Genomic DNA, 27,527 nt, shown 5'->3' on the forward strand with positions numbered 1-27,527 from the left:
TGCTGAAAGATGCCGGTGAAGGTAAAAGGCTCCTCTGTAATCATGTTTTCTATCCTAGAAGGACAGAAGATGTTCAGTTTGTTTGCTCGTGTAGTTGCAGGTTGTTGGGATTTTAGAGTCTTTGTTTTTCTTCCCTCCTTGACAGCCAACAAGGCTCTCGAGGATAAGTTGCAGGAAATGAATGGCGTCACAGACAAAACTGTCGGTGAGCTAAAGGACAGGATTCAGGGCCTTGAGAAGGAGCTGGACAATGCCAATGAACTGCTGTCAAGTTCCAAACTTAGAGGTCAGTGGAGTTGATTTTTATTCCTGTCTTCATTTCATTGACATGCTGATTATTTGTAGGCAATGCAAAATTAATTTTCTGGAACTTCAGCCAAGCCTTGCGTGGATTTATTTTATTTATTTATTTATATTTAATGTGATCATTTGAACTTTCTCTTTGTCTGTCCAGGCCCTGTTGCCTCAACATCCATTCTGACAGAACAGCAAATGACAACAATGTCTCCAACAGCCGCTGCTATATCCAAGATAAAACCTGGTATGAAGCTGACTGAGGTGCGTACAGCTCAGGGTTAAGTTTCATTACAAATTACATTACTCTAGAGTTGTGTGTCTTGCTTGTTCGGATTTCTTACCGACGTGTGTTGAACTAACAACAAGATGTTTGATTATCACGTCTTCAGTTGTATACAGCATACGTGGAGAGCCAGGAGCAGCTGCAGTTGGAGCGGTTGGAGAACAAGCGAGTCAACAAGTATCTGGACGACATTGTGCAGGAAGTGGAAGCGAAAGCCCCCATCCTGAAAAGGCAGAGGGATGAGCATGAGCGCATGCAGAAATCAGTGGCCAGCCTTTCTGCCAAGCTGGAGCAGGCTGTTAAGGTTTGTAATGGAGCCGCGTTGTTTGCGTGATCAAATAGATTTTTGCTGCTTTTTAATTGACAAGAAAACCGTAAACAGTGACTGCTAATAACAAGCAACGCTCGAGCTTTCCGTTCACGTTTGTTACAGGAGGTTCACCGCCTGCAGAGCGAGGCCGACGAGGCCAACAAGCGCTCCTCGGTCCTGGAGAGAGACAATCAGAGATTTGAGCTTCAGCTCGCTGACATGGCTCAGCAGGTGGGTTCGTCCTTTTCTTTGTGTGGATAAACTTTGTCAGTCTTCAAAATAATGACCGAAATAATCAAATCACTCAAATAAAATTTCTCTACTACCCCTTATCGTTTCTTCTAGGTTCGCGTGCTGCTGATTGAGCTCGAAGAAGCTCGTGGGAACCACGTGATTCACGAGGAGGAGGTGAGCTCAGCTGATGTCAGCAGCACGTCAGAGGTGATCAGCCAACACTTGGTGACTTTCCGTAGTGTGGAGGAGCTTCAGAAGCAGAACCAGCGTCTTCTTGCGGCCCTCAGAGATCTCAGTGAAGCCCAGGAGAAGGAGGAGTTTGAGGCTACCGGCAATAAGTATGTTACAATGTTTACTACTTTTTAAAATGTATTTATTTAGCCAGAGTTTTGCATCTGACCTAAAATATTATCTCACCTTTTCCCCCACAATGAACTGTCTCAGGCACGGGGAGCTGGAGCAGAGTTTGGGGAAGGCCCAGGCTGAGCTGGAGTCTTTGAGAGAGCAACGCAGCCAGCAGATAAAGATGACCGAGTCCATTGTGAGGCAGAGGGACATGTACCGAGTCTTACTGGCTCAGGCGACCGGAGTCAACTTCCCACAACAAGGTAAGAACGTGAACACTTGCATCTTGAAAATCATAAACGAATACTGTTTATAGAATTCGATACACTAATTTCACAGCAGTTTTACACGTTACACAGAATTTGAATATTTGAATATTTGAGTTTGCATGTTGTTCGCTCTGGCTTCCTCCCACAGTGCAAAGACATGCAGTTAGTGTTAACTGGAAACTCTAAATTGCCGATAGGTGAGAGCGAATCGAATGTCTGCCTCTGTGTTCGCCCTGTGACAGACTGGCGACCTGTCCAGGGTCTGCGCTGCCTCTCCGCCCTCCCGCGACCCTGAAAAGGATAAGCAGAAGAGCACGGATGAATATTTGATTGTTTATCCACCAGGTACACCAACTGAAGAATTCTCCCTGACGTCTACCCCACGTCGTTCCCCCGCGGCCACTCCCACCGCAGGAACACCCACCGCTCTTGTTTCCATGGCCACAGAGTCTGCTGAGGCGTTGGAGGCCAAGGCGGCTCTGCGACAGGTGAGCTAAATTTGCCTCACAAGACGGAAACTGAAAATATTTATTTCTTTTATTTTATTCTTTTATTTCTTTTCTTCATTAAAAGCTTGGGACTTTGCATCGTGTTGCTCGTGCTGGCCACCAGATGGCACAGTGCCCACATAAAGACGTTTGTAGGTCTCTGAATCACAGACAGCAGTGTGTTTATTGGCAGACTTTATTGGCTTTTAAATGACTGCTTAGATTCTATCAAACGTTGGATGGCTGTAAATTTCCACCAACTCAACGAGGGAAAACTGAAGTCCTCATATGTGCTCCGGACAGATTTGTATCCCAGATAGTGAAAGCCCTTGGTCCTCTTTCTGTGTATGTTAAATCCTCTATCAGGAATTTAGGTGTCACTTTTGACTCGCTTTTTATTATTTAAGAAATGTGGCTAAGTTAAGCCCTATTTTATCTCGTCCTGAACTGGAGATAGCTATACATGCACTTATTTCCTCACGCTTGGACTGTTGTAACTCTTTGTTCATGTGTCTAAGCAAAGGTTCTCTGGATCGTCTGCAGGTTGTGCAAAACGCTGCAGCTAGACTTTTGACAAAATCCTCCAAGTATTCTCATGTGACACCGTTGCTGTTTCAGCTACACTGGCTTCCTGTTGAATTTAGAGTTCATTTTAAGATCCTGGTCTTGACATTTAGAGCCTTGCATAGACTGGCACCAGCCTACATCTCCGATCTGCTACAGCCTTACGTCCCCAGCAGGTCCCTGAGGTCATCTGATCAGGGCTTACTTGCTATAAAACAGACTAAGATGAGAATTAAGGGTGACGGAGCTTTTGCCACAGTGGCCCCGAGACTGTGGACTCTCTCCCTCAGACATTAAGATCTGTGGACTCGGTCGTTGTTTTTAAAAAAAAAACAACTCAAAACTCACCTTTTTAAAACTGTTTTTGGTTAAATTTCTGCCTGTTTTATATTGTCTGTTTTACCCTTTTATTATTTGTTATCTTATGTGCAGCACTTTGTGATTCTGTCTAGAAAGGTGCTATAGAAATAAAATTGTATTTATTTATTTACTAACACCTCTATCAAAGTAAATAAAATGTCTGGTTTCTTTGCAGTTGCAGGACGTCTTCTCCACCTATAAGAAGGAGCGCGCGGAGAGCGAGAAGGCGATGACCGAACAGAACGAGAAACTCCAGGAACAGCTCTCGGAGCTCCGCTCCCAGAATGCCAAGATATCCACACAGCTAGAGTTTGCTTCCAAAAGGTAATTTAAAAAAAGTGTGTGTGGGGGGGGTGTAGCAGGAACAGAACTTGGGAGCATGTGAACTTTTCAGGGGAAATGTCCACTGTTAAAATCAAACATTTAATCACAAGGACATCAGTCAGCAGAAGTGACGTCAGCTTTTTACGCTCTCAGGTACGAGATGCTGCAGGACAATGTCGAGGGCTACAGGAAGGAGATTGCTTCACTGAGAGAGAAAGGACAGAAGATGGAGGCTGCCACACAAAAGCTTGAACAGACCGTCCACACGTTGAATGAGGATCTTAAAGAGTCCAAGGAGAAACTCGCCATGGCTGAGGTTTGCCCCGTATCCAGTGTCATATTTGTGCTTCGGATCACTTTGGAGTTGGACGTGTCCCTGCTCCAGGATATACTGAGACACGTACTGTGAACTGAATCTCATCCACCTTTTCAGGGCCGTGCTGAGAACTTGCGTAAGGAGAGAGACATGCTGAAGCTGGTCGAGTCCCGGCTGAGTCAGGAGAAAGAGACGATTCTGAGCCAGCAGCAGAGCCAAAACCTGCTGCTGACCAACCTCCAGGCTATTCAGGTAATCTGAGGTTGTTTTTTTTTCTGTCAGTGTCTGACTGTCACATCTTCACGTAAACAAAATTAACGTTACCTTTTCTGTTCTTTTAGGCCACTCTGGAGCGCTCTGAGGTCGACACACGTCAGCGTCTGAACAGCCAGCTAGAGAAACAGGAGCGAGAGATCTCCCAGCTACAGAAGAGGCTTGAACAAGAAGTGGAGCAGCGCCACCTGCTCAGCAGAAACCAGGAAGTAGGCATCCAATAAAACAGTTTCTATCATCTTTTGTAGGCCAGAGAAGGATGCAGATATAGTGCTAATGATTTTTTTTTTCATATGCACAGATTCAGTTAATGGATGCAAAGAGGCAGTTGGAGACACAAGTCGCCTTACACCAAAAAACAAAGGAACAACTTCATGCCGCCGAGTCTGAGCTCAACACCCTCAGGATGCAGCAAGGCAGCATCGAAGGGCGTCACATCCTGAGCTCCCCCTCTACACCGATCGGCAGAGGTCGGCATTAAATGTTTACAGACAGAAGAAGTTAAACTAACATTCACAATAAAATCCAGACACGTACAAACCTAAATTCTTTGTATGTTGTCGGGATGTCATGAAGTACCACGAGGCATGTTTAGCGTCGTCATTCTTTTGGATCCTACGTTCTAGTTTGAATGTTTGAGACGCAAGTAAATTGCTCAGATGTTCCAGTTTTATCTGAACTTTTAAAAGCCTGAGTGTTGCACTCAATGTCGAAAACCGCGCTCCTTTTGAAAATCTGTGGGAACTTAAGCACAGGTTCTTCAAACTTAATTGGTATATTTGATTAGTGCACATTTGCGTCCCCCTTTCTCACACAACGACTTCAAAATGCTTTACTCGCTTGCAGGCCTGCCTGGTTCAGATCAAGACAGAGAGGACCTACGAGGCCGCCTGCAGCTTGCTGAAACGCGGGTTGAAGAGCTTGCAGAGAGCCTCCGGGCCACCACATCCAGCATGGAGCAGTACCAAGCGATGGCTCAGAGCCTCGAGGAATCGCTGGAGAACGAGAAACAGGTTGGGGGCTCGATCGTGAAACAACGTCAGCTCATAAAACATCCAAATAGGACAAAAAATATGAAAGTGGAAAACATTCAAAGGGTTGTTGCTGTTAATCAAATAAAAAGTTGTTTTAGTTTATGTTGACATTGTAACTTTATATGAAAGTACAGACGATACAGATGTGATTCAAGAAGCTTCACAGTCTGTTACTGTATGAAAGTTAAAAAGTAGCCACGAGGCAGCTCAATATTATTTATTATTGGTGTACACAATGATCAGGGTTGAGATCGTCTCAACAATTACAAATTTGGCACGTTAAGTTTTAAAAATCACGTAAATGTTTTGTTTTTCTAAATGTAATGTGACGTGTGTGACAACCAGGTGACGGAGCAGGCGCGCTCATCCATTGAAGGCCGTATGAAGGAGGCCGAGGAGCAGCGCTGCAGACTCGAAGAGAAGCTTCTGCAAGCAGAGAAAGAGAAGCAAGACCTGAAGGAGCAGAAGAAGAGTGTCCTGGCTGCTCTGGAGGAACAAGTACGAAAGCCTTGTTATAACCAGGCACAAGTGAAAAATGCGTTTACTTGTTTCTGTTACTGGAAACATTTTTGTTTGTTTGTGTTAGATAAATGACCTGAAGAGAAGTCTTAGCAGTGCCCAGGCAGACCACCAGGCAGCGCTACAGCAGGTTGCAGTCGTTGAAGCCCAGAAACAGCAGGCTATTAAGGACTGCCAAGATCAGGTAAGCAGTCATAATAAAATATTACATGGAGGAAAATAATCCAAGTGTGGAATATTCTGGTTTGAGGTCACTTAATGCAGGTAAAAATCAAAAATATGAAGTAATTTGTGGGGAGAGGGGAAGAAATGTTGAGAAACTCTGATATGCAGAGATTGACTCCAAACCTTCTTTTGCTCTTCAAGGTTAAACTGGCAGCTGAAGCTCAAGATAAATATGAGCGGGAGATGATGCTGCATGCAGCGGACGTGGAAGCCCTGCAGGCAGCTAAAGCCCAGGTCCTGCAGGCTGCAGAGCTCAAACACCAGCTGGGGGAGAGAGAGCAGAGGATCAGTGCTGAGCTACTGGAGGCCAGAGTGTCATGGGAGGAGCAAGAGAAGATCCTCAAGGTTTGTTTTACATTACATAAATAGATTAGATATGTTATGTTAGATATATTATGATATGTTTTAATTCGTCTTAACTCGTCTGACAGGAGGAGATGTCCAAGATGGAGAGCCGCTATGAGGAGCTGCAAAGGCAGAACACCCTCCTTCATGAGCAGATCCAGGCCATGAGCAGCAAGATGGCAGATAATTTGCAGCGTGCTGCCAGTGAAAGTTCCCTCAACATATCTTTGACTGAAGAGGGAAAATCCCAGGACCAGCTTCTTGAGATTCTCAGGTAACGGGCTTATCTAGCTTACACTGCAGGATGTTCTTGCACAATCATGATTTCACTATTTCTAAGAACGGTTGATCCGCATTGTTCATCACAGGTTTGTACGTCGGGAGAAGGAGATCTCAGAGTCTCGTTTTGAGGTCGCCCAAGGGGAGACTTTGCGTTACCGTTTGAGGGTGGAGCATTTGGAACGAGAGCTGAAGGAGGTGCAGGACAGTTTGAGCGCTGCTCGAGAGAGGATGCAGGTTTGTTTGTTTACTCGTTGACTCAGTAACTTCTGGTTTGCGGCTGTACCGAGCGCGCAGATCACCTACGGATTTTCTTTATCTTACACTTTACTCTGTTTCAGGTGACAGCGAAGACCCTGGCTCAGCACGATGAGCTGATGAAGAAGACGGAAACGATGAGCATCCTATTGGAGACAAACAAGAGTCTGAGAGAAGAGAGGGATAAGATGGAGCAGGAACTGCAGCAAACTCAAGCCAAGGTCAGTCTCACTGATGACTTGAATCTCACATGTTCTCCAGCAGTGCACTGGAGATTAGTTTCTCATTTGTACACTATAACCACTCGATTATCCAAATATTGCAAGTGTTTAAATTTGATGTTGACAACACCCACGAGAAGAGCGTTATTTTATTTTCCCTTTGACGATCAGTGCATGCTACGTGGAGTCTGGAAAGTCTTCTGTACATTTCAAATTTTGCGTTAACATCTACGTATTTTAAGAGTTTTGGTGGTCAAAGGTTATTGTGACCATAAAAATGTCCAAAAACACCAACATGTTGAATCTGAATGGTCAGCTTAATTTATGATCACTATTCACACCTGTAACTCACAGACAGGGTGAGTTATAGTGAATGAGTGCCCACGTATCAGATTTCTGTATAGTCTTACATACACTCACTGTGTTGTCATCTAACTGACATAATGCTTTCCGTAGCTGCTCACCCTAACCATCAAAAATGGATGCCTAACCGTGACCTAATTGTAACCCTGAGACTAAAACCACATTTTGAGTCTGAAAAATGCTTTCAAACTCGCGGGGACCTGGATTTTGTCCCCATAAGGGCTGTTGGTCCCCACAAAGATATGTAAACACAGAAGATGTGTAAAAAAAAAAAAAAAAAAAAATTCAACCGACACTCGTCAGTCCGGTCGATATATTCGCACATGCGCAGACTTTTTGATGGGCGGAGCAATGTAATCATGCACGGATTTGCGCGTTAACAAGAGGAAGTCCAAACATGGACGAACTAATTTCCAAAAAAATTAAGGCTGTCAGGGTTAACGCGGTTAACGATTAAAAATTATTAACGCGCTCAACACATCTGGAGCGCAGAGTGAACAAATGCATTGACGGAGACATTTCAGGGATTTTGACTCAGTCTGCGCACAGATGGGTTAATTGTTAATCGCATTTGTCTTGATGACGGCGCATTAACGCTGACAGCAATAAAAAAATCTAAAGTCACCAATTTGGGATTTCTTTGGCTTTAAACCAGATGAAAGAGGTAAACCTGAGGATGTAACCAAAGCGGTGTGCCGCTTGTGCAGACGTGTAGTGCGAGCAAAGGACTCAAACACGACTAACTTGCATTAACATGTACGTGCTGAGTATGCTAGGCTATCACCAGCTTCTGCAGGAACAAGCATTTGCTCGCAGATGAAACAGGGTGCTATTATTATGTTTTTTCTGTTGACTGCTTCTATTAGCTCCATCACTATTAGCAAACGTACTCACGGGCAAATAAATAAGTCACTCTTGTAAAAACGATCGCCAGTGGGCTCAGCCTATCGGTGATAGTCGACGTATTCGTTCAATCGCCGAACCCTAACAGACACACACAGTCTAGACAGACATAAACTGCAGACTTGACAACTCGGTGGAGGAAATCAGCAGCAAAGCGGCAGCTATGTTTGAAATCTTCTCAGTGCCTGAGTATCTCTTGTGTGTTCAGGTGCAAAAGCTGGAGTCGGACATCTTGCCACTGCAGCAGGCCAACTCTGAGCTGAGTGAGAAAAGCGGCATGCTGCAGGCAGAGAAGAAGCTGCTGGATGAGGAAATCAAACGCTGGAAGGCTCGTACTCAGGTCGGTGCAAAGACCCAAATATAAACAAAAAGATTTTATTTTTCATATGAAGGGGAAAAATTACGTTTGTCATGAGACAGACTTCTAAGTTGTGAGATGAATGACTAGTTGTCCTTATGTCGCTCTAGCATTTGGTGAGTCAGCAGAAAGATTCGGATCCAGAAGAGTACAAGCGTCTGCATTCTGAGAAGGAGGCGCATCTCAAACGTATCCAGCAGCTGAATGAGGAAAACAACAGACTTAAATCTGAGGTGGTCAGGTGAGGAACTACATACAGGTGCTGAACTGGGCTCTCCTGGTCTGTTCTTTCTTCCCCTGTCTTCATTCATTTTAGTTTTCTCTTCTTTTCTCTCCATAGGACAAATAATCTTACAGCTTCCCTACAGAACCAAATACAAAGCTTGCGTGACAGTATGAGTAAGATAACCGAAGACAAGAACGGGCTGCAGAAGGAGATTGAGACCAAAAACCATGAACTCCAGGAGAAGATGCGAACCATCGCACAGATCAAGAAGATCGGACGGCGTTACAGGACGCAGTACGATGAGCTTAAGGTGGCGCACGACAAGGTACTTGTTACCATTACAGCTTAAACTTCAATCCAAAGCCTGAAGTTAAAGTGGGTGGTTGTAAAATGTGTTTTAATTTATCACGATCTGGTGATAAATTAGTTCATCAGTAGTACAGTTGTGCTTCCTTGAGGTTAAACTTTAACTCCATATGTACTCCAGCTTGTAGCTGAGGCCGCGGCAGGCCCATCCCAAGAGGAGGAGGCTCGTCAGGCCTCTGTTCAGGAGCTGCAGAGCCTCAGAGATTCTCTGAGTCAAGCTGAAGCTCGGAGTGCAGACCTAGAAGGACAGCTGGAGAACATGAACAAGGTAGGAAAACTTCCCCCCGTTTTATATGTGCTGATAAACCTCTATACTAAAAGTTCTTGGGAGGGTGGGAAAAAAGCAAGTGTTTAGACAATTCTGCACGCTTACCTTAGGTGGTCACGGAGCGCGAGACCGATGCACGTAACGCCCAGGAACAATCATCTCGGCTGCAGACGGAGCTGACCAGGCTGCGGCAGGAGCTGCAGGATAAAGCTTCTCAGGAGGACGCGCTCCGACAGCAGATGGCTGAGAAGGAGGAGAAGACCAGGAAAGCCATCGTTTGTGCCAAGCAGAAGATCAACCAGCTCATGGGTAAGGGGACTACCATAAACTCCTGATTTTTACCAGTTACTTGCTCTTCCTCACATCGCTTGGCTCTGCGTAACGAGCATCGCTTCTCACTTCGAATCTGTGACTTTTGCTATTTATGATCAGGCGCTAAAGACCAGTTGCAGAAGGAAAACGAGGAGCTAAAACAGCAGCGTGAGGAGCTGGAGGTGCGAGTGAGCGCTCTGAAGTCTCAATACGAGGGCCGTCTGAGTCGGCAGGAGCGAGAACTCCGAGACCTGCGAGGTCAACAGGAGAGACAAGAGCAGCGAGATGAGCCAGCTGAGGCAGGTCCCAGCAAGGTGAGGATGTTGTTTACTTTAGTCTACTTACACTGGTTCGCTGTGATATAAATATTTTAATGTTTTAGGTATGTGTCACACAACTAAAACACGATTATCTGCAAGCGTTGCTAAAATTGTGTCTTTATTTTATCAGTGTTCTCTATTTTGATGGCTTAACTATGTTGGATTGGAGAAGTACGGCGAGTTTAGTGACCGTTCGGCGTCCTGATTCTGAGCATTTTCTTTCTTTCGGTGCTTTTAGACCCAAGAGCCGCAGAGGAGCACAGAGCAGAGGCAGATCAGCCTGAAGACCACTCCAGCTGCAGACAGGGGCAGGTAGGGGCACTATTTAAGCATGGAGGAGTATTTAAAAAGTCTTACTCAGTATGCATCAATGCATTTCGTGAGTTTTGTATTTGTCTTAATGCTGACTTTATTCATTTGACTGGTGGCTGGTCCACACTTGCACTTTTCTGAGTTTTTGCTGTTTGACACTCGTTTGGTCGTGCCGCTGACTTCTGCAATCTCAAAATGAAATGGCAGTGTAGGTGCCACGTCTGGACTTTGGAGGAGAGAGTATCATTTTCTTAGTGGATCTTTGAGGTCCAGAGAACAATGACTCATCCTAATGCTTGTCTCCGTCAGTGCCAGCACCTCCGAGCCTCCAACCGCCAACATTAAGCCTACACCTGTAGTTGCTACAGCCAGTAAACAGCCCGTCAACCCAGGGAACAAACCCACTCCGAGAGCAAGCATCAGGCCCATGATCACCCCAGCTCCTGTGCCCACTCCTACGCCCACTGCTACGGTCATGCCCACCACCCAGGTGGAGACGCAGGAAGGTAGGTTTAACGGCAAAGCTTTAGCTGAGCTGTTAGCGAGTCCGTGAGTAGGAAACTAACCGCAGGTTTGGTTTTTTTTAGTCATGGTAAAACCTGCAGTGTTTGTAATTTTTATTCTTGGACAGTGATGCAGCCAGCTGAAGGGCCACCAGTGGAGCACGTGACCGTGTACGGCAGTGCGAGCGGCTCGGTGCGCTCCGCCAGCCCCAACGTCCAGACGACCTTAGCTAGCCCCATGCTCACTGTGCAGCAGACCCAGACACAGGCCACCGCATTCGTTCAACCAACGCAGCAGCAGAGCATGACCCATACAGAGCCAGCCAATCAGGAGCCACCGCCTGTGGCGATCGAGGCCACGCCTAGCTCGCAGGTGGAGCGGCCGTCAACGTCGTCCTCTGTGTTTGGAACCGGTGAGAGATGATGTTTTTGAAAGCCGAGGCGATATTTTGTTTTAGACGACGAGGTTTTTTCTTAATTCTTTAACCAACGATAGCCACACTTTCTCTCCAGTGTCAGCAACACCGGGGACATCAGCAATGTCCAAGCGTCCTCGGGAAGAGGAGGAGACCGCCAGTGTGGTCACTGACACTGAAGCCACTCAGGAGGACACCTCGCGGGCTCCCATATCAAAGAAGCTGCGCATTATCCAGAGAGTGGGTCCAGAGGTGAGGCTGGACTGATGCACATAAAACTCCATGGTTTTGATTGTTTGTTTGTTTTAAATTTGAGCGAATGTTGATGCGCCGGTTCTGATTGTAGGAAGAGGTGCTGGCCGAGGATAGCGCTGAGGCGGAGGGAGTGGTGCCGACAGACAGTCTAGACGGTGGAGAAGGAAGCCAGGTTGGCCCAAACATTTTTAGTTTTGTACATCAGCTGATAATTACCATCATTTAAATCTTTGCAGTGATTAAAAGTAAATAAATAGACTCAATCTCAAAGCTGCCAATGAGGATTTCATAATGTTGTACCATAAAACAGTTTTCACCATTGTAGCAGTACCATAAAGTAGTCTTGTGATAATGTTGTCACATTCATGCAGGAATTGTGCTGGTATCTAGTTTGCATGATGTTTTGCGTTGTCACTTTTTCGCCCCGCAGACGGAGGCGTTTTCCACGCTGGAGGATGGAGATGAAGGCACAGCCTCCCAGTCCCTTACAATGGAGCAAGAGGTTACCCTGAGCCAAAGCGAGACCACGCAACAACTGCAGCAGGAAGTGATCGTTATCGTAACGGACACAGAGAGTGACGAAGAACAAGAGGAGGAGGAAGACGAAGACGAAGAGCAGGTACGGCAGTTTTGTTCAATTTTTTTTTTTTTAAAGACGACATTTAAAACGGTGAAAATTTGTCTTACAAATTTGCCGGTTTCCAGGACTACGATGACGAGGATGAAGAAGATGAAGACGAGGAGGAGGAAGATGACGAGGAGGATGATGATGACGGAGAGATGGGAGAGGAAGGAGAGGACAGCAACGAGGGCAGCGGCGATTGCAACGAGCCCTACGAAGGAGACGACACAGAGGTAAGAGTACCTGCAGCTCCAGCTGTGACCTCTGCCACCCACACGCCGTGTTAACCCTTCCCACTCGCTGCCTTTCCCGCTCACACACTCAGTTTTTCCACACGCTCTCGTTTCACCGTCACTTACATGCTGCCCCTGTGTCGTAACGTCCTGTCTGCGCGCCTGTGTTGACTTTAGCTGTTTACATTTTTACTCGAGTCTTCGTTGCACATATTCAGTAGGATGAGTCAGTGTCTGCAAGGGAACAGCTAACGAGCTTTTTACTTGTAATCTTTGTGTGAGGTTTTGGAATAATGATACACGTGTTATATTCAAAGGCAGGTATCTGAACCAAGTTAAATAGAAACTATTCTCTTTATACACGATAGAAAATATTAAATAGCAGCACGGATTAAACTATAAAATGTGTAAACAAAAACAGCTTAGTATTACTTGGGTAACAAACATGTACGCACAGTTACTGTCCCTCCATTTAGAAAGACGGATGCATCAGAGTGAACTTCATTCAACACCGACGTCGGGTTTGAATACATTTTAAATTAAAATGTATGAATGCTGTATGCATTTTGTTCATTCCTAAGTTGAGTTGTGAGTCTATACCAGCCAAAATACTGTTTTTGGTTATTAGCATTTAAAATATAAAGGCTCTCTAAAAGTAACACAGAATTAGCTGCCTTTCCAAAAAACCCCAAAAACCTTTCAGAAGTAGTTACGGTTTGCATAAAACCCTGTTTACTGTTTCCCTGCCAGGCTTCTACACTTCTAATGGGCCAACATTTCTACACAGCTAGGATTTGGCACGTTCTTGACAGCGTTTAAGTGCATTTTTAGCGTTTACATGTGGACGGAGATATTTTTCAAAACTGCAGTTTTCAAAAGTAGCCTACGTCCACACATACACGGGTAAGTTTAGTGACGGCAGCGGGGAAAAAGCTGTTTCTGTAACTGCATCTTGGCGCTAGACACCTCCAGAGAAGCAGCTGAAATTAACTTAAAGTCATTAAATTTTTGGTTTTATTTTGTTGTATTTATCTGCGACACCTTAAAGGCCGGTTCGTGAAAATATTGTCGGGCACAAACCGGTCTGTGGCGCAAAAAAGGTTGGAGACCGCTGCCGTAGAGGACGGGACCGTTCTTAAGAATCGATAAAGCCATCCGTAGTACCTGTTTAGAGTACAGGGAGGCTAAGCCGGACTCGCCTGTTAGACCACTGGACCGTCTCACTATCTGATTCAGAGTTTTTCTCTGTGACGGAGGTCAAACTTCTTCTTTTTTTTTTTTTTAACCTCTCGGCTTCTCTCACGGTTGTTTTAGTGAATCATAATCTGCATGTGATGCTCTGCCAGTATACCCTGGCACTCCTCCGTTTTATGACCTTTCTCTTTCGGCGTTTCCTCTCACTCATCAAAGTTATGTTACTCATTGGTCTTACCTTCGTTTGCCAAATTTAGCCTTTTTTAAACTCTGAGTGGTTTTGAATTTCTTCTTTGACTCGTTTCCTTTTATTTCCCCTCGTTTCTCAGGGAGCTGACGTAACGGAGCCGGGCACTGAGACGGAGGAGAGTCTGGGGGCGTCCGACTCCACCCAAAGGCCGGCGGATTCCCAGACACCCAGCTGTAAGCTCCAGGAAACCCTGTCGAATACGTAGCTGTGCCTCAGACTCTGCATGCGCTCACAAACCGTCCCGCCATCCAATTAGTATCCACAGTCTGCAATGACTGAGAAAGATGTCGTGTTGTGTTTTCTGTCTGAAAGCGGGCGTAACAAAGGTCACTGCTAAGAAGAGATTTGCTTTACGGGAAAAATAAGCAAATTAACCCGACTCACTTATGTTTTAGGTAAAAGGAGGTTTAAATGTCACAAGTAACTGAGATACTGATTATAAAGGGAGTTACTTTGTTTACATTTTTGGTGTTTTAAAGTATATTTATCTAAAATCTTATTTTCTCTTGTTCATTTGAACCTTTGAATTCTGTTTTAGTTGAGAGTGGCACAATGGAGGCTTTCTCTGCAGAGCAACCCACAAGTTCTGGTACACGCATGCCCCAGTCGCCACGGAGACCAGTGCATCAGCTGCCTTCACAGCGTATCCCAGTGCGCCGCCAGTCAGTGGGCAGACTTGCTCCCGGTGTGCCGGGCAGCGCTGTGAGTCACATCGAAAGGCTGAGAATTTACATCATGATACTCCTACGAACCTCTGTGTGAAACCTTGACCCCCTTTTCTTCCCTCTTTCAATCTGCAGCAGCACTTTTTCGATGAGGATGACAGGATGGTTCCCAGCACTCCCACTCTGGTGGTGCCTCACCGCTCTGATGGTTTCGATCAGGCCATCCAGTAAGTGTCGCACACATCGGGCCGCAAGTTGGAACACAGAAAACCTTTTAAAGGTTTTAAGGAACTACACGTTTATACAAACAGTGAATCATGTCGAAACTTCTCCTGGTTTCATTGTGACCTGTAGTTTGTGTAATTCCACTGAAAAATAAATCTTGTCAGTGGAAAAATAAATATTTTGCAAATGTAAATTAGGCTGGTTGTATAAGTGCACAGCATTACACTAGTACTCTGTTGATGCACCTTTTGATTTGTTCAGTTTTCTTGGGTAGGAGCTGGCGTGATACACCGTAGTGTAGTTTCCCCACTCTTTGTTGCAAAGCACTCAGATTATGAGGACATCTCTGCACCTCCGTCTTCAGCTCACACCAGTGACGTGGCTCCGGCTGGCTCATCCAAAACTTCAGTTTTCTGTTTGTTGTTTTTAAATGCATCCTCGGTCGTGTTGAAAGGGGAAATTCTTCTCCATGTGAACAAACAACACTTTGTTTTTGTGCTAAACGAACTGTTGGACTTGCAGACTAAAAATTAACCTTGGTCTTAAGGTTGGACGAATTTATCACCCATCGACGATAGGGCTGTTGGATATAACGATATATATCAGATGACGATGTGAAAACGTCTATCGTTTCATTTTACGCTGTCGTTTGTTTCGTGGTGTCGCAAAATAAACTTTTTCCGTCAATTTTTCATCGTTTTGATGTCACTGTAGAATTTCTGAAAGTTCTCTGATATGTAACATAACCACACTACGGACGGACAAGCGACTGTTTTATGCGTTGTCGTTGGCAACAACGACGGTAACACCATCGCGTGCCTCCGCCGTCCATTTGATTATTTTTAACATAAACCTTTCACAATAAAGCTGAAGATCCTGCGGAGATCTTTCAAAATAAACTGAATTACGTGAAATATGATGCAGAGTGTTTACGGATGAGAAGCTAAAAAGAGCCGTCGGGTGCTAAAAAATAAACCTTAGAACAGGCTTTTGCCCGCAGCCGTGTAATAAATGCTCACAAAGAAAACTGCAGCTGTTTAAACTTATGTAACACTCGACTCCAGCTACACGACGCGCAGCTGAAAACACTTCACGCAAGTTGAGCTGCCTGAGATTCACAAAATTTACAGAAAATGTAAAATGTTTGATTATATGTCGTTGTGACGATAAATGTCTGATATCGGGATATGAGATTTTGGTCATATCGCACAGCCCTAATCAACGATAAGCTGAGCCGTTCACCGGTCGTTTTTACAAGAGCGATTTATTTATTTATTTATTTATTTATTTATTTATTTATTTGTCCTTGAGTAAGTTTGCTAATAAGGTTGGTTGAAGCTAAGGGGAGCAGTCAACAAAAAACGGTAATAGTGTGCAGCGATTCACTTACTCAAACTCATAACAGAAGGAAAGAAGGGCAGTGGTCTATGTTCAGAAAAAACAAAACATGTAATTTAAATTAAAGAAAACACAGAAGAAAAACTGGCTTTTTTCCATTATAACTGCGTTTATCTGTCTTACGCACTCAACCAAACAACAAATACCAAATTAAACAAGTTAAAAATCAAAAAGTTTCTTCAGGCGAACAGAAATTAAAAAAAAAAAAAAAAATCCCCAACTTTAAGTCTTTTGTGCAGTTTGGTGCATTTCAAAAAAGTAGCTGTATTATATTATTATTATATTATATTAATACTGAAACAAACAAAGTTTTCTAAGCACACAAATCAGTCTGTGCATGACTACGTTGCTCCTCCCCTCATAAAAGTCACCTGCGTGAATATATCACCTATCGTGATTTAATGGACTGATGAATGTTGGTTGGAAAAATTGTACATATAACTTGACCAGATCTCATCAGACAGAAACACATTGTTTTATACACTATCAGTCAAAAGTTTGGACACACCTTCTCATTTAATGTTTTTTCTCTATTTTCATGACTATTTACATCATAGATTCTCTCTGAAGGCATCAAAACTATGAAGGAACACACGTGGAATCATGCAGCCAACAAAAAATTGTGAAATAACTCAAAACATGTTTTAAAATTTAGATTCTTTGAAATAGCCGCCCTTTGCTGTGATTACTGCTTTGCACACTTGGTGTTCTCTCGATGAGCTTCATGAGGTCGTGGTTTTCCAGCTCCTGGAGCATTTATCTGGGCTCTAATCTGAGGTGTTGTTAACTTGTGATCCGATGCTCGGATAAATTCGTCTTGTTCTTCCTTTTCTGGGCCGGTCCTCATGTGAGCCAGTTTCCTCGTAGCGCTTGATGGTTTCTGCGACTGCACTTGGGGAGTTTTCGCAATTTCAAACTGACTGACCTTCAGTAATGATGGACTGTGGCCTCTCTTTACTCAGCTCATTGAGAGAAGGGTTTGCAGCGCTGTCAACAAAGCAAAGAACGGCTACTTGGCAACAAATTTAGATTCCATAGATCTTACTTAATATATGTGATTCTTGAGTTTGTATCTACAGTGTGGAAAGAAGTAAAAATACAGAAAAATGATTAAATGGGAAGGTGTGTCCAGACTTTTGACAGGGGCTCTGTGTGTGTGTGTGTGTGTGTGTGTGTGTGTGTGTGTGTGTGTGTGTTAATGTTTTAATGGGAGGAAAATCTGCAAAGAACTACTGTGTTGTGTGCTACATTATCCTGTAGCATACATTACTGTAGTACAGCACGTGTATAGGCCACAAACATGCAGTCATGTAGAGCTGTCTGACTGCATCTCCTCAAACTGAGACTTGAGTTCGTATAAACCAGCCTTTATTCATTCAAACTTGATCATTTGCTTCTAAAATGAAATCTTAACTGGTTCGTTTTGGTCGCTCCACAGTCGCCTAATTCACGTTCGTGCTTCTTTTGTTTCTCAGCTCGCCACAGGTAGCTGGCGTGCCGCGCTTCAGGTTTGGCCCTTCAGAGGACATGCCGCAGACCAGCTCTTCCTCACACTCTGATCTGGGTCAGCTCGCGTCACAAGGAGGTAATCTACCAAATGTTAACCCCAAAGAACCATCAGTACGCACCACAGTCTCTTTAACTGCAAACTAATTCTTCTCTTCAGGTCTTGGGATGTATGACAGTCCCCTGTTTTTAGCCACTCACGAGGAGGAGTCTGGTGGACGCAGCGTTCCCACCACTCCGCTACAAGTTGGGGCTCCAGGTATTTGTCTGTCTCTGTCAGTCTGATGTGAAGGGATGTGTCCGTTAAAGCATGTCGCACTGCCTTTTCCCGAGCTTCCTCAAAACTATCTTTTCTAGGATAAGTGTGATGAAATTTGGGTTTGGGAGCACTACAAGTTACTGGAAAGTTGAAATTTGTTTTCATCTTTCTATCTTCCAGTAACTGTTTTCTCAGAAGTGGCTCAGTCCGACACAACAGAGCACGCCTCTCAGTCTGTTCCCATGGTGAGCACATCAACACCAGGAGCTGCCGGTGCAGGGGAGGAGAGAGACGACGTCTTTCTGGAGCCAGACACTGATCGGTGAGCCTCGCCCTCTCAGCAGCTTGTCACTCCTCGAACTTCTGCCTCTTTGAAACCTTTCGTTCCACTCGGTTTCAATAACTTCACCAAAATGAGAGAAGTTACGAAGGTCACAGTTTACATAATCCGAGGTGCATTTTGCTTGATTCAGGCCCGGTGCTGAAGTGTCGATGGACCCCGTGGTGTCTCAGGGCGATATGGAGGAGTCGAGCCAAGCGTCCGACAAGAGCAGCCTCCCCTCCACCAGCCAGGAGCCTTCCTCCAGCTCTGCAGGTGCACTGCAGCCTCGTGACTGTGCCGTTCCCCATCTGTTTTGTCTTTGTTGCATATTCAGTAGGTTATGTTTGTTTTTGTTTTTTTAGATACAAGCAGCGCTCCACCAAAACAGTCCCGGCCCGGGCCCAGCAGACAGCTCCAACGATGGCCGGACAGCCGCGGCGGCCGCATGAAGAGAGGAGGTAACGCGTTTGAAAGCTCGTGGTAACAGTGATGTAACACGAACGTTATAATGGGCACAAGACTGAGCAATGATTTTATTACTGCTTTAAATGGCCACTCATAAAGGACTTCAGACATTTCATTCAGGCTTTTATTAATGAAAAGCACAACAGGAAACACGGTACATTCATTGTGGTTATTCAGAACACATTTTACTGTCACCATATTTTTATTTTTTATTAATTTTTTTACATCAGTGCAGCAAACCCGTCTAAAAACATGCTTCCATCTCCACAGGTCAAGCTTTTCCGTCATGGAAACAGGGGAGAAGATTCGCCCGATGAAGGAAAAATCAAAGTAGTTCCCTTCAGGAAAGCTCAGACTGATCTGTTGTTATGAAGCGTGTTTGGCTTTGATTTAGTTTCATTTTGTTAATGCGATTAGATACTTTCTTGTTATTGGGTCCATCCTGATGTGTTTTATGATGATTATAATAAACTTACAAAGCGAAAACATTTTTGTTGTTTTACTGTGAACATCTGATGAAGTTGTTGGACTGCGGTGATGAGCCGGCCGCAGGAGGAGCGATGACGGGACGTTCACCATCCAACCTCACGTTGTAGGATTTTGCTGCAGAAGCAGAATAAACAAAGTTCATTAGACGATTACATTAATAGCTGATACTTACAAAACAATATTTTCCTTCGTGCCGCTCTATATTCAGGTAGACTGGCATGAACGCGGCACAGAGCTGTTTATCAACACGGTCGCTGCTACAGTTTGTAGTGGGCAGCTCGTCCACGGACACCCGCCTGTTTTCTTACGCATCACCATTGAAATGGAAATCTTGACTGTGGGAACTGCAATAAATCTGAGCTGCAGGTGCACACCCTAACACACACACACACGTGGTCCTTGTTAACGACATGCCGACGGACACGTGAAGGACATTCTGTGCTTCTGAAGTTGAGCAACAAAGGCGTGCGTAAACACCACTGCTGCTTTAAACACTGCCAAACCGCATGCTTTTATTCCAGCTCTGTAAACAGTGCGGTGTGTGTGACTTACGTCCTGAGAAGACAAAGTATCTGTAGCCCTCTGGTTCGGCGGTTGTGGGAACAGACACGGCGGCTGTGACGGCGGGCGGGAAGCCTCTCCAGGAAGTCCGAATGTTGATGACCGGTCCTAAAACGGGGGCTGGAAATGAAACGATCCGGTTTAAAGTTGTGCCATGAAGCCGAACCGTACTGGCGTTGTCCAGTGCAGTGTTTTTGTTTTGTGAACAAACCCTTGTTCATCCCATAAACCGTACGATGGGTGTTTGTTTCCATTTTGCAGTTATTTGCTCCTCTCCACCAGCTATGACTCGCTTTTTCGGTGCAGTGTGTGCGCTGCAGCTCGTGTACACGTTTAAGCCAAAGTCTAAGCATGGAGCCAGTCATACGTCTGTAAACACGCTTAACAATAGTGAGGATTGTCCGGGGTTCGCTTCACGAAGTTCACGCACAACTATTGTAAAAGTTAGTGCACAAACATAAAGAGAGGTATTAAGTTGTTCTTTATGAGTTATAGAGAAAGGGAAAATGTTCAAATTCAGTGAATGGAAATTGGATTCATACTTGTTGGATTCTACATTAACTTTTTAAAAGTGGAGGCAAAGTTGTTGAACCACAAAAACACAATGATATAATGTGGTGTAAATATTATATCAGAAATGTCGTTATTATTACTGCAGATTATCAGTAAGGAAGCTGATTGAATGCTGACCGATAACTCGTGGCGAAGGGGCGGGATTACTTCCTGCTCTTCTATATGTAACTGAATCAGAACAGGTAACGGTGAAATGTTTTGGCTTTATGTTGTGTAGCTGTGTCTCTTCTTTTCTTTGCTAAATGAACTTTGTATATTGTTTACATGATCGAAATAAACTGATTGGTTACCTGCTTGTCGAACTACTCGGTTGCGGACTGTGTAAACGTCATACTGGACTTTCTTGCCACATGTTGGCCTGACACCAGCCTGGTATGAATACTTCTGAACCATTCCACCTAGAGGAAAAGAAAGTAAACATCTTAAAACCTTTTTATGTGTTCAAAACAAACATTGTACACATTGTTTATTACAATTCTCTTTCTGAAGCAATGAACAGCAAAATCTATCTTTTCTGGTAGTTTAATAAGCTCCGCCCCCCTAATTTTTACCTCTCTTGAAGAAGTAGACTGACTCTGCCCTCCTCTTGTACTGGGGCACCGACAGGGCGGCCGTGATGTGGCCCCGCAGCCCGTCGAACCCCGTTGTAATGACTTTGGGGTAGCCGGGGTCCAAAGCGTCGTTTTCAAATCTCCAGTACTGACTTCCCTGTGAACACCATGCAGTGTTAAACTCTGGGCAGATAAAGGGTAACGCTGTTCGCTCAGTGGTTCTGCTGAGATTGGTCCGTTTACCTTGAAAATGTACGTCTTGCCCTGGCAGTTACAGCGGGTGAACACGGTGTCAATGGGTGACGGGACGCCCCACTCCTGGGTGATGCCTCTGGGTGGACCTGGCACCCTGTTACTATCCAGCAACCAGAAGTAGTGACCTGTAAAAGTGATAATATCACTATATGGGGTTTTAGATAAGCTATTGTAACATTGTAATTTCATTCTCTCAGTTTAATGCTTCATAATAATTTCCCCTCAGTTCTCCCCGTCTTCAGTGCATTCCGTTAGTTTCTCTCTTATATGCAAATCCACTGTTGTTGGACTGGGATGACACGACTGATCCTTTTAGAGTTAAACCTGCACAGGAGCTGCACTAACCTCTGAACACCACCATTGTGCCGTTCCTCAGTGTGGTGACTCCACTGACGGGCCGCCCGCTGCATAGGTTTGTATCGTTGCTGTCATCTGGGGAAAGTAAAGACACCCGTGGGAATAAACACCACCCACCACGTAATCCCAGACTGTGTTTCTGGGCGTTGACTGTCATTTTCTGCTGTTTTTGTGAGCTTGTTTTCACCTCTTAAATGTGGCTGAACTTTACTTCCAATTTCGGAGGAATGTCAGATTTATTTACAGCGTGAGGGAAAATGAAAAAACAACTGAGCTCATAAAACTGGTAGCTGCCTGTGATTACACGTAATCACAGGCTGCGATCGTGCCAGACTCGTAAAACAAATTAGATTTTCGGAAATTTTGGTACTTGTGCCCATCACAGAGTGAGTCCCTCAGGTGTTTTCTGCATGTGACATAAAGAATCTGGTCAAATTATTTTTTTTAAACAGTCTTACCTGCTTGGTAATCTCCTGTATCGTCTATATTCCGGGTTTCCAGGGGCTTCGTGTCAGGTTTAGAAGTGGGCTTAGCTGGGTCTGGCTCGTATGGCTCTGGTTTTTCCACAGGTGGAGTCGGCTCTGGTTCTTGAGCCCCGGTGGGTTTGGAGGTCTGCAGATCGTCTGTGGCAATACTCCACGCTGCAGTTGTGGGTGAGGGAGCGTGGGTGGTCACAGCTTCAACCATTGATATCTCCTCAGATCCCACTGAGGAAGCACTGGTGGAAGGAAGAACTGAAGGGTTGCTTGCAGTGACATCCTCAGGGTGGCTTGCAGTGGGTTCCTCTGGGATGGTTGAGGAGGCAGAGGTGATGGTGAGCAGTGAGTTATCTGGTTCATCAGAGGGAAAGACAGCATCCATAATAGCCACTGCTGGTGTCTGCGCGTCCAGCTGTGGGGAGCTGGTTGAAGAACTAGGCTCGACTGAGGGTACTGAAGTTGATGTTGGCTCGCTGGAAATGTGGTCAGCTGCTGCTGTGAGCAGAGAGAAAGTCATATCACTGTAAATCAAGTCTTTTAATCAATTTAATAAAATAATTAAATATCAATTTGCATATTTTAGTTGCAATTTGTATCTTAGTTGCTACATTTGAGGTTTTTTTCTGCACTCTATTGCTAAAGTAACTCACAAAAACTGTATGAATCAAATACCATAAACAGATATCTCACATACTCGTGCTGTCACTCGGGGCCTCTGCAGTGGTGCTGACGAGGTCGTCGTTGTCTGAAGGAGTCCTCGCTGCAGTCGGGGTGGCCTCGGTGGAAATCTCACCCAGCGGGTCGACTGTGGAGAGCTCATAGTCACTGCTGATCTCCGGGACTGGACTGGCCTCCAGATCTTCAGGTTCAGTTTTAGAAAAGTCTTCAGTGGGAAAGATCGGGCCAGACACATCTGTGAGAATGTGACGAGAGCGAGATGAGGTGCGCACTTGGACGTAAGACTTGTGTAACTTTATTGGGAAAGAGCTTTGCTCACCATCAGTGGGATCATCTGGTGGATGTGATGTTGGACCGACCGGAGGAACTGAAGAGTCATCTGTTGGCAGCAGCAGGGTTCACACAAACAGTTTAATCATTTAATCGGCCATCTTTATTTTTCCTACATGTCCTCCTCCGGACTCTGGATGCAAAAGTGTTCAGAGCTTTGATTGAAGAAAACTCCCAGAAAATGTCCTGTCCTCATTTCTGGCATCATTTAGCGCTTTCCTCTCTTGTGACTCAGCCCAACCCTCCCACACACAGTCCACTCACAACAACCTTGTGTTTCATTTGGCCTGTGAGGCTAATGCCCCTGGATTTAGCCCCGAAAATAAACCACTGTGACAAATTCACAGCCATAAACATCCTCCTGACGTATGCGTTTTAAAATCCACCGAATCAAGTTCACGACAGTCATCAAAGTGACTGAGTGAGCATTTGTTCCTGTCATTAGAGCCAAATGTTGGATAGCTTTCTCTAGCAAAGTTCAAAAAGAGCAAACTCACCTTCATCGTTTCCCTCACTGAACGTAGAAAGCTGGTCTGTTGCCTCTTTCAAAGTTTGATCTGTGGGAACGTTCACGAACGAGAACAAAAATCACCATTATTGGTGTAGCCCCCATAAAATCTGCCTTTAACCCCAAATGACTGAAAATCTAGGAGGAATCGAACCTTTTACCAAGAAAAATATACCTTTGGATTTGTTATCATTTACATTATTGCATGAACTAGTCTTCTTTGCTGCTGCTGCACTGGCCTCTCCACTGTTCTGTTCTGCAGCAATTACCAAGACAGAAATTATTGTCAAACGTTGCATCGTTGCAGATTACTGCATGCGCTGCATGCTGCGGTTATACTGCCGTACTGTGCATGCTGGTGATGGACATGCAGGCAGAGTTAGAGTGGGGATGTCACATTCATCCTGGTCTAAGGAGCTTGGAAAGAAAAACGTCTGGATGTTTAACCTCTCAGCCGAGAAGCTTCTTCAGTTCTAGGGTCAAATGGTGGAGAGTCCCAGAGCCCCCTTGGTGTGGTAAGCCCCGCCCTCTGTTCAAAGATGGTCGTTCACAGTGGACATAGATGTTTCTGTCAAACCATCTGTCTTCTCTTTCCAAAATGTGAACATTAGCATCCTCGAGAGAGTGACCTTTGATCTTTACCTTTGTCCCCACCATTTGACCCTAGAACTGAAGAAGCTGCTCAGATGAGAGGTGAAACGTCTTCAAGCAACTTAAAGAAGTCCAGACGCTTTTCTTTCCAAGCTCCTTAGACTACGATGACCTGGATGACTGAGAACCTTCACAGACACATTCATCCTAGTATCTTCCTCCCGTTTGTGCACAATATGCGTCACAAATTGCCATAATTATATAATAACAACGTGCATGAGCTGATGGTATATTATATTGATGACTAAATGTAATCTGTTACATAAGGGCTGTATGACTCCACAGATGAACTAAGGATGATGATGAAATCTATCTGTTTAGCATGCATTAAGAATCCCTCACATACACACAGGAGTTGAATGAGCTAGAAAGGACCAACCTTGTGCATCGCAGTGGTTCTTGTAGTCCGGACAGCACTGGTTGTACGTTATGCAGTCAGAGTCACAGCTACACAGCCGGCCTCGTTTGAAGTTTTCTCCACAGCGCCCCTTACATGAGTTTTCTGTTGCGCACAAACATCATAATAGACGCACAAACACAGTGAGACTGCATGGCTGGTTGTTAGACGTTATTATATGTAAGGGTTCAGCAATGGTGACCAAAAATCTCAATTCTGCTGGATGCTACAGATCCAAAGAATGAAAAGGCCTCACTTGTGGTGCACTGAGATTCATAGTCGTTGCAGCACTCGCCATAAGACAGACAGTTATAGTCGCACTGGCATCTGTAACCCCTGTAGTACTCGCCACCGCACCGTCCTCTGCAGCTCGCTGTCAGTAACAGTAAAAGAAGGATAAATGTCAGAGGCAGAGGGTGCAGCGATGAGACGACACGTGCGCTCCTGATGTGTCCCGCTTGAGGGCACAGTCTGTGCAACCCTGCCAGAAATTGATTTCTGCTGTAGTGGCTAGCTCTGTGGTCGGCATGAAGCTGGACACTCTGGTGACAGTGGCAGAGAAAAGGACATTAAAGAAACTGATGGACATTATGGACAATGCTGGACATCCTCTGCACACGGCCATTAACAACCAGAAGAGTCTGTTCAGTGACAGGTTGCTTCTCCCCAAGACAAGAACTAACAGACTTAAAAACTCCTTTGTCCCACACGCCATCAGACTGTTTAACTCCTCTCTGGAGGGGAGAGGGAGGGGAAACAGGAGGACAAAGGAGGGGGGAACAACTAAGCTGTAGTGCCTCTTCACCTCACTGTACAATACCTTGTGCAATACTTTTTGTAAATAGTCAACAGTGCAATAGACTCAATACTTGAAATGTGCAATTCACTTGTATTTTTATTTTTTTATTCCTATTTATTCTATTTATCCCCTTTGTATATTTTATTTATATTGTCTCTGTATTTATATATATGTGTGTGTGTGTGTGTGTGTGTGTGTGTGTGTGTGTGTGTGTGTGTGTGTGTGTGTATATATATATAACAGTTCTGTAACTGTAACTTCGGTCGTTGCTGTGCTTTTTTTGGAAGTCGAATTTCCCAGAGGAACCCACCCGAGGGATTAATAAAGTTCTATCTTATCTTATCTTATCTTATTTTATCTTAAATACATAAGGTACACATAGGTTCCCCCTCAGGTAAATAATTATTTAACAGAGTAAATATGAACGAGTACAAGCAGAAAAAACCTGAAGCATTCCAGGAAAGGCTTTCATTAAAAACAAATGAAACCAAAGAATATTAAAGAATGGAAACCAGTTTAATGTTTCCATGTTACAGGATGCCAGGTTATACTCACTCTGAGCGCCACTAAACGTCAAAGCACAAGCCAGAAAAATAAGCGCACAAAGTAGTGTGGAAGACATCCTCCTGTAGAATCTGAAAGTAGACACAAAAGCACGCACACAAACTCCATCATATTTCCAGTGATGTTTCTGACTGATGTGCCAAAGAGGGACAACACGGGAACAAAAACGTGGCTTACCTCGCCGGAGCCTCGGAGCACTGCTGAAGGTTCGGCTCCGCCTGCTTTTAAAAGGCTGAGAGCTGCAGTGTGACCTCCCATTAATTGGCGGATCCTGTCTAATTAAATGTGCAGTGATCTCACAGGCTGTATAGGGAGGGTCCTCCAGTCCAGACTGCAGGTCCAGACAGCATGATTCGCCACAAACAGCTGGAAGGACATCAAAACACGTGTGTCGGACTTTACACACTTCCGAGCAAAAGAAGAAGAAAAAAAAGAAAAGTGTCTGAACCCGACTGTTCACAAGTAGGAAATTCTTTTAGCTTCATCCCAGACTTTAAAGCTTCCAAATAAAAGTCACATGGACACTCAAATAGCAGCTGGCTGTTTTCTGTATATGTTCTATATATCTGTTTATTGTGAATCTGATTTCCCCTTACAGCTGCCATCTATTTTAGAATAAAGCACATACGCACTAAAACTATTCTTAGACAATTTACATTTACTACATCTTTGTTTTAGCAATTATTAAATTATAGATCAAGAGTAAAATCATATTAAATCCTCTCTCCCCCTGTTGGCAGCTGAGTTTCTTGTCACTGCCAAAATAAATAAACTCCTATATTCACCATTTGTACTGTTAAATATGAGGTTTACAGGTGTTGAAGGCCAAAAAGCTGCAATGACAGTGCAAGAGAAGGAAAACAGGGTTGATTTAACGCCTCCCGACCTTCAAGTTGGGGACATTACTGTAGCATTTGCAGCGTCTCAGTAAAAACATGTTTATCTTTAGTATTTAAAGAGGCTGTGACTGCGTTTGGCTGTAACTCCCTCCACCCATAATCAACTTATTCTCTACACTCTTCCTGCTCTGCTGCTGTAACTGGAATTTACAGTAATTTATTAAAGTTACTGTAAATTAATTCACAGCAAATTCAATGTATTTGAATTTGTCACATGTTACTTTATTTCTCTGTATTTTCATTAATAGAATGTTTATTGTGTTTTCATGTAAACTGTTGCAGGATTAACATCGTTTAAAATGTACACCTTTACCTGTAAAACACAGATAGAAAGAAACCTACAACAATGTAGCTTTATTTCTTTTTATTTGTTTGTTTGTTTGTTACTTTCTTTGTAAGTGGAACAAACAGCATCCTTCTTAACAGACAAGACATTTTAATAATTTGAGCCTCGTGTGGCTGTTGTGACGGACCGTATCATGCATGTGGTATTTTTCCATCATGTCATGGTTCAGTTAGAGGAAAAGGGCTCATTAGTACGCTCCTGTCAACCCAATAATAACAACAGGATCTGGTTGAAGTGGCCGAGCCGACCAAACAGTCGGGTCTAGCAGACATCACAGGAAACATCAGCAGAAATATTTCTCACTCATATACTGTGAAATGAGATTGATTAAACCCGCTGATCTTAATTTAAGAACAAAAAAACAACAACCCAGTGACAGGAAAAGAAAAGAAGTGCAAGCTGAAC

The 27,527-nt window shown here is 44.4% G+C and overlaps 2 protein-coding genes across 4 annotated transcripts in view; one reads left to right on the forward strand and one right to left on the reverse strand.

Moving 5' to 3' along the window:
• The window catches only part of tprb (translocated promoter region b, nuclear basket protein), a 22,113-nt gene extending 2,940 nt beyond the window's left edge, over positions 1 to 19,173 (forward strand). The window contains exons 9-50 of the mRNA XM_086268496.1: positions 1 to 21; positions 146 to 286; positions 455 to 558; positions 687 to 884; positions 1,014 to 1,121; positions 1,236 to 1,462; positions 1,569 to 1,732; positions 2,084 to 2,226; positions 3,326 to 3,474; positions 3,628 to 3,790; positions 3,908 to 4,042; positions 4,132 to 4,272; positions 4,365 to 4,533; positions 4,910 to 5,076; positions 5,443 to 5,595; positions 5,684 to 5,800; positions 5,983 to 6,186; positions 6,273 to 6,460; positions 6,555 to 6,702; positions 6,807 to 6,944; positions 8,419 to 8,550; positions 8,679 to 8,809; positions 8,909 to 9,119; positions 9,282 to 9,428; positions 9,539 to 9,737; positions 9,861 to 10,054; positions 10,299 to 10,372; positions 10,682 to 10,878; positions 11,004 to 11,288; positions 11,389 to 11,543; positions 11,638 to 11,718; positions 11,977 to 12,165; positions 12,252 to 12,401; positions 13,925 to 14,018; positions 14,384 to 14,547; positions 14,646 to 14,737; positions 17,609 to 17,718; positions 17,800 to 17,898; positions 18,079 to 18,220; positions 18,372 to 18,493; positions 18,583 to 18,678; positions 18,956 to 19,173. The exon at positions 1 to 21 is cut by the window's left edge and continues 67 nt beyond it. Of these exons, the coding sequence (XP_086124622.1) occupies positions 1 to 21; positions 146 to 286; positions 455 to 558; positions 687 to 884; positions 1,014 to 1,121; positions 1,236 to 1,462; positions 1,569 to 1,732; positions 2,084 to 2,226; positions 3,326 to 3,474; positions 3,628 to 3,790; positions 3,908 to 4,042; positions 4,132 to 4,272; positions 4,365 to 4,533; positions 4,910 to 5,076; positions 5,443 to 5,595; positions 5,684 to 5,800; positions 5,983 to 6,186; positions 6,273 to 6,460; positions 6,555 to 6,702; positions 6,807 to 6,944; positions 8,419 to 8,550; positions 8,679 to 8,809; positions 8,909 to 9,119; positions 9,282 to 9,428; positions 9,539 to 9,737; positions 9,861 to 10,054; positions 10,299 to 10,372; positions 10,682 to 10,878; positions 11,004 to 11,288; positions 11,389 to 11,543; positions 11,638 to 11,718; positions 11,977 to 12,165; positions 12,252 to 12,401; positions 13,925 to 14,018; positions 14,384 to 14,547; positions 14,646 to 14,737; positions 17,609 to 17,718; positions 17,800 to 17,898; positions 18,079 to 18,220; positions 18,372 to 18,493; positions 18,583 to 18,678; positions 18,956 to 19,002 (6,089 nt within the window). The 3' untranslated portion in view covers positions 19,003 to 19,173. The remainder of the gene's footprint in view (positions 22 to 145; positions 287 to 454; positions 559 to 686; positions 885 to 1,013; positions 1,122 to 1,235; positions 1,463 to 1,568; positions 1,733 to 2,083; positions 2,227 to 3,325; positions 3,475 to 3,627; positions 3,791 to 3,907; positions 4,043 to 4,131; positions 4,273 to 4,364; positions 4,534 to 4,909; positions 5,077 to 5,442; positions 5,596 to 5,683; positions 5,801 to 5,982; positions 6,187 to 6,272; positions 6,461 to 6,554; positions 6,703 to 6,806; positions 6,945 to 8,418; positions 8,551 to 8,678; positions 8,810 to 8,908; positions 9,120 to 9,281; positions 9,429 to 9,538; positions 9,738 to 9,860; positions 10,055 to 10,298; positions 10,373 to 10,681; positions 10,879 to 11,003; positions 11,289 to 11,388; positions 11,544 to 11,637; positions 11,719 to 11,976; positions 12,166 to 12,251; positions 12,402 to 13,924; positions 14,019 to 14,383; positions 14,548 to 14,645; positions 14,738 to 17,608; positions 17,719 to 17,799; positions 17,899 to 18,078; positions 18,221 to 18,371; positions 18,494 to 18,582; positions 18,679 to 18,955) is intronic.
• prg4b (proteoglycan 4b) lies at positions 18,796 to 26,289 on the reverse strand. Of its 3 annotated transcripts, none has more exons than XM_086268497.1 (15): positions 26,055 to 26,289; positions 25,869 to 25,948; positions 24,771 to 24,887; positions 24,497 to 24,619; positions 23,642 to 23,722; positions 23,456 to 23,515; positions 22,948 to 23,007; positions 22,645 to 22,863; positions 21,930 to 22,445; positions 21,460 to 21,546; positions 21,103 to 21,239; positions 20,860 to 21,016; positions 20,599 to 20,706; positions 19,727 to 19,855; positions 18,796 to 19,288 (listed from the first exon to the last, which is right to left on the reverse strand). In XM_086268497.1, exons 2-15 carry the CDS (start codon positions 25,933 to 25,935, stop codon positions 19,185 to 19,187), a joined length of 1,965 nt encoding a protein of 654 aa, XP_086124623.1. In that variant the 5' UTR covers positions 25,936 to 25,948; positions 26,055 to 26,289; the 3' UTR covers positions 18,796 to 19,184. The 3 variants fall into 3 exon arrangements, with proteins under 3 accessions (XP_086124623.1, XP_086124624.1, XP_086124625.1); XM_086268498.1 differs by having other exon boundaries at positions 21,930 to 22,442; positions 26,055 to 26,287; XM_086268499.1 differs by lacking the exon at positions 23,642 to 23,722 and having other exon boundaries at positions 26,055 to 26,281.
• Between the last annotated feature and the right edge of the window lie 1,238 nt (positions 26,290 to 27,527).

The sequence above is a fragment of the Aulonocara sp. 'chitande type north' Nkhata Bay genome, linkage group LG17 (assembly GCF_057382095.1).
Source record: "Aulonocara sp. 'chitande type north' Nkhata Bay isolate Kocher_YH1m ecotype deep benthic linkage group LG17, A_spYH_male_GT1.1, whole genome shotgun sequence".
Classification (NCBI taxonomy): domain Eukaryota; kingdom Metazoa; phylum Chordata; class Actinopteri; order Cichliformes; family Cichlidae; genus Aulonocara; species Aulonocara sp. 'chitande type north' Nkhata Bay.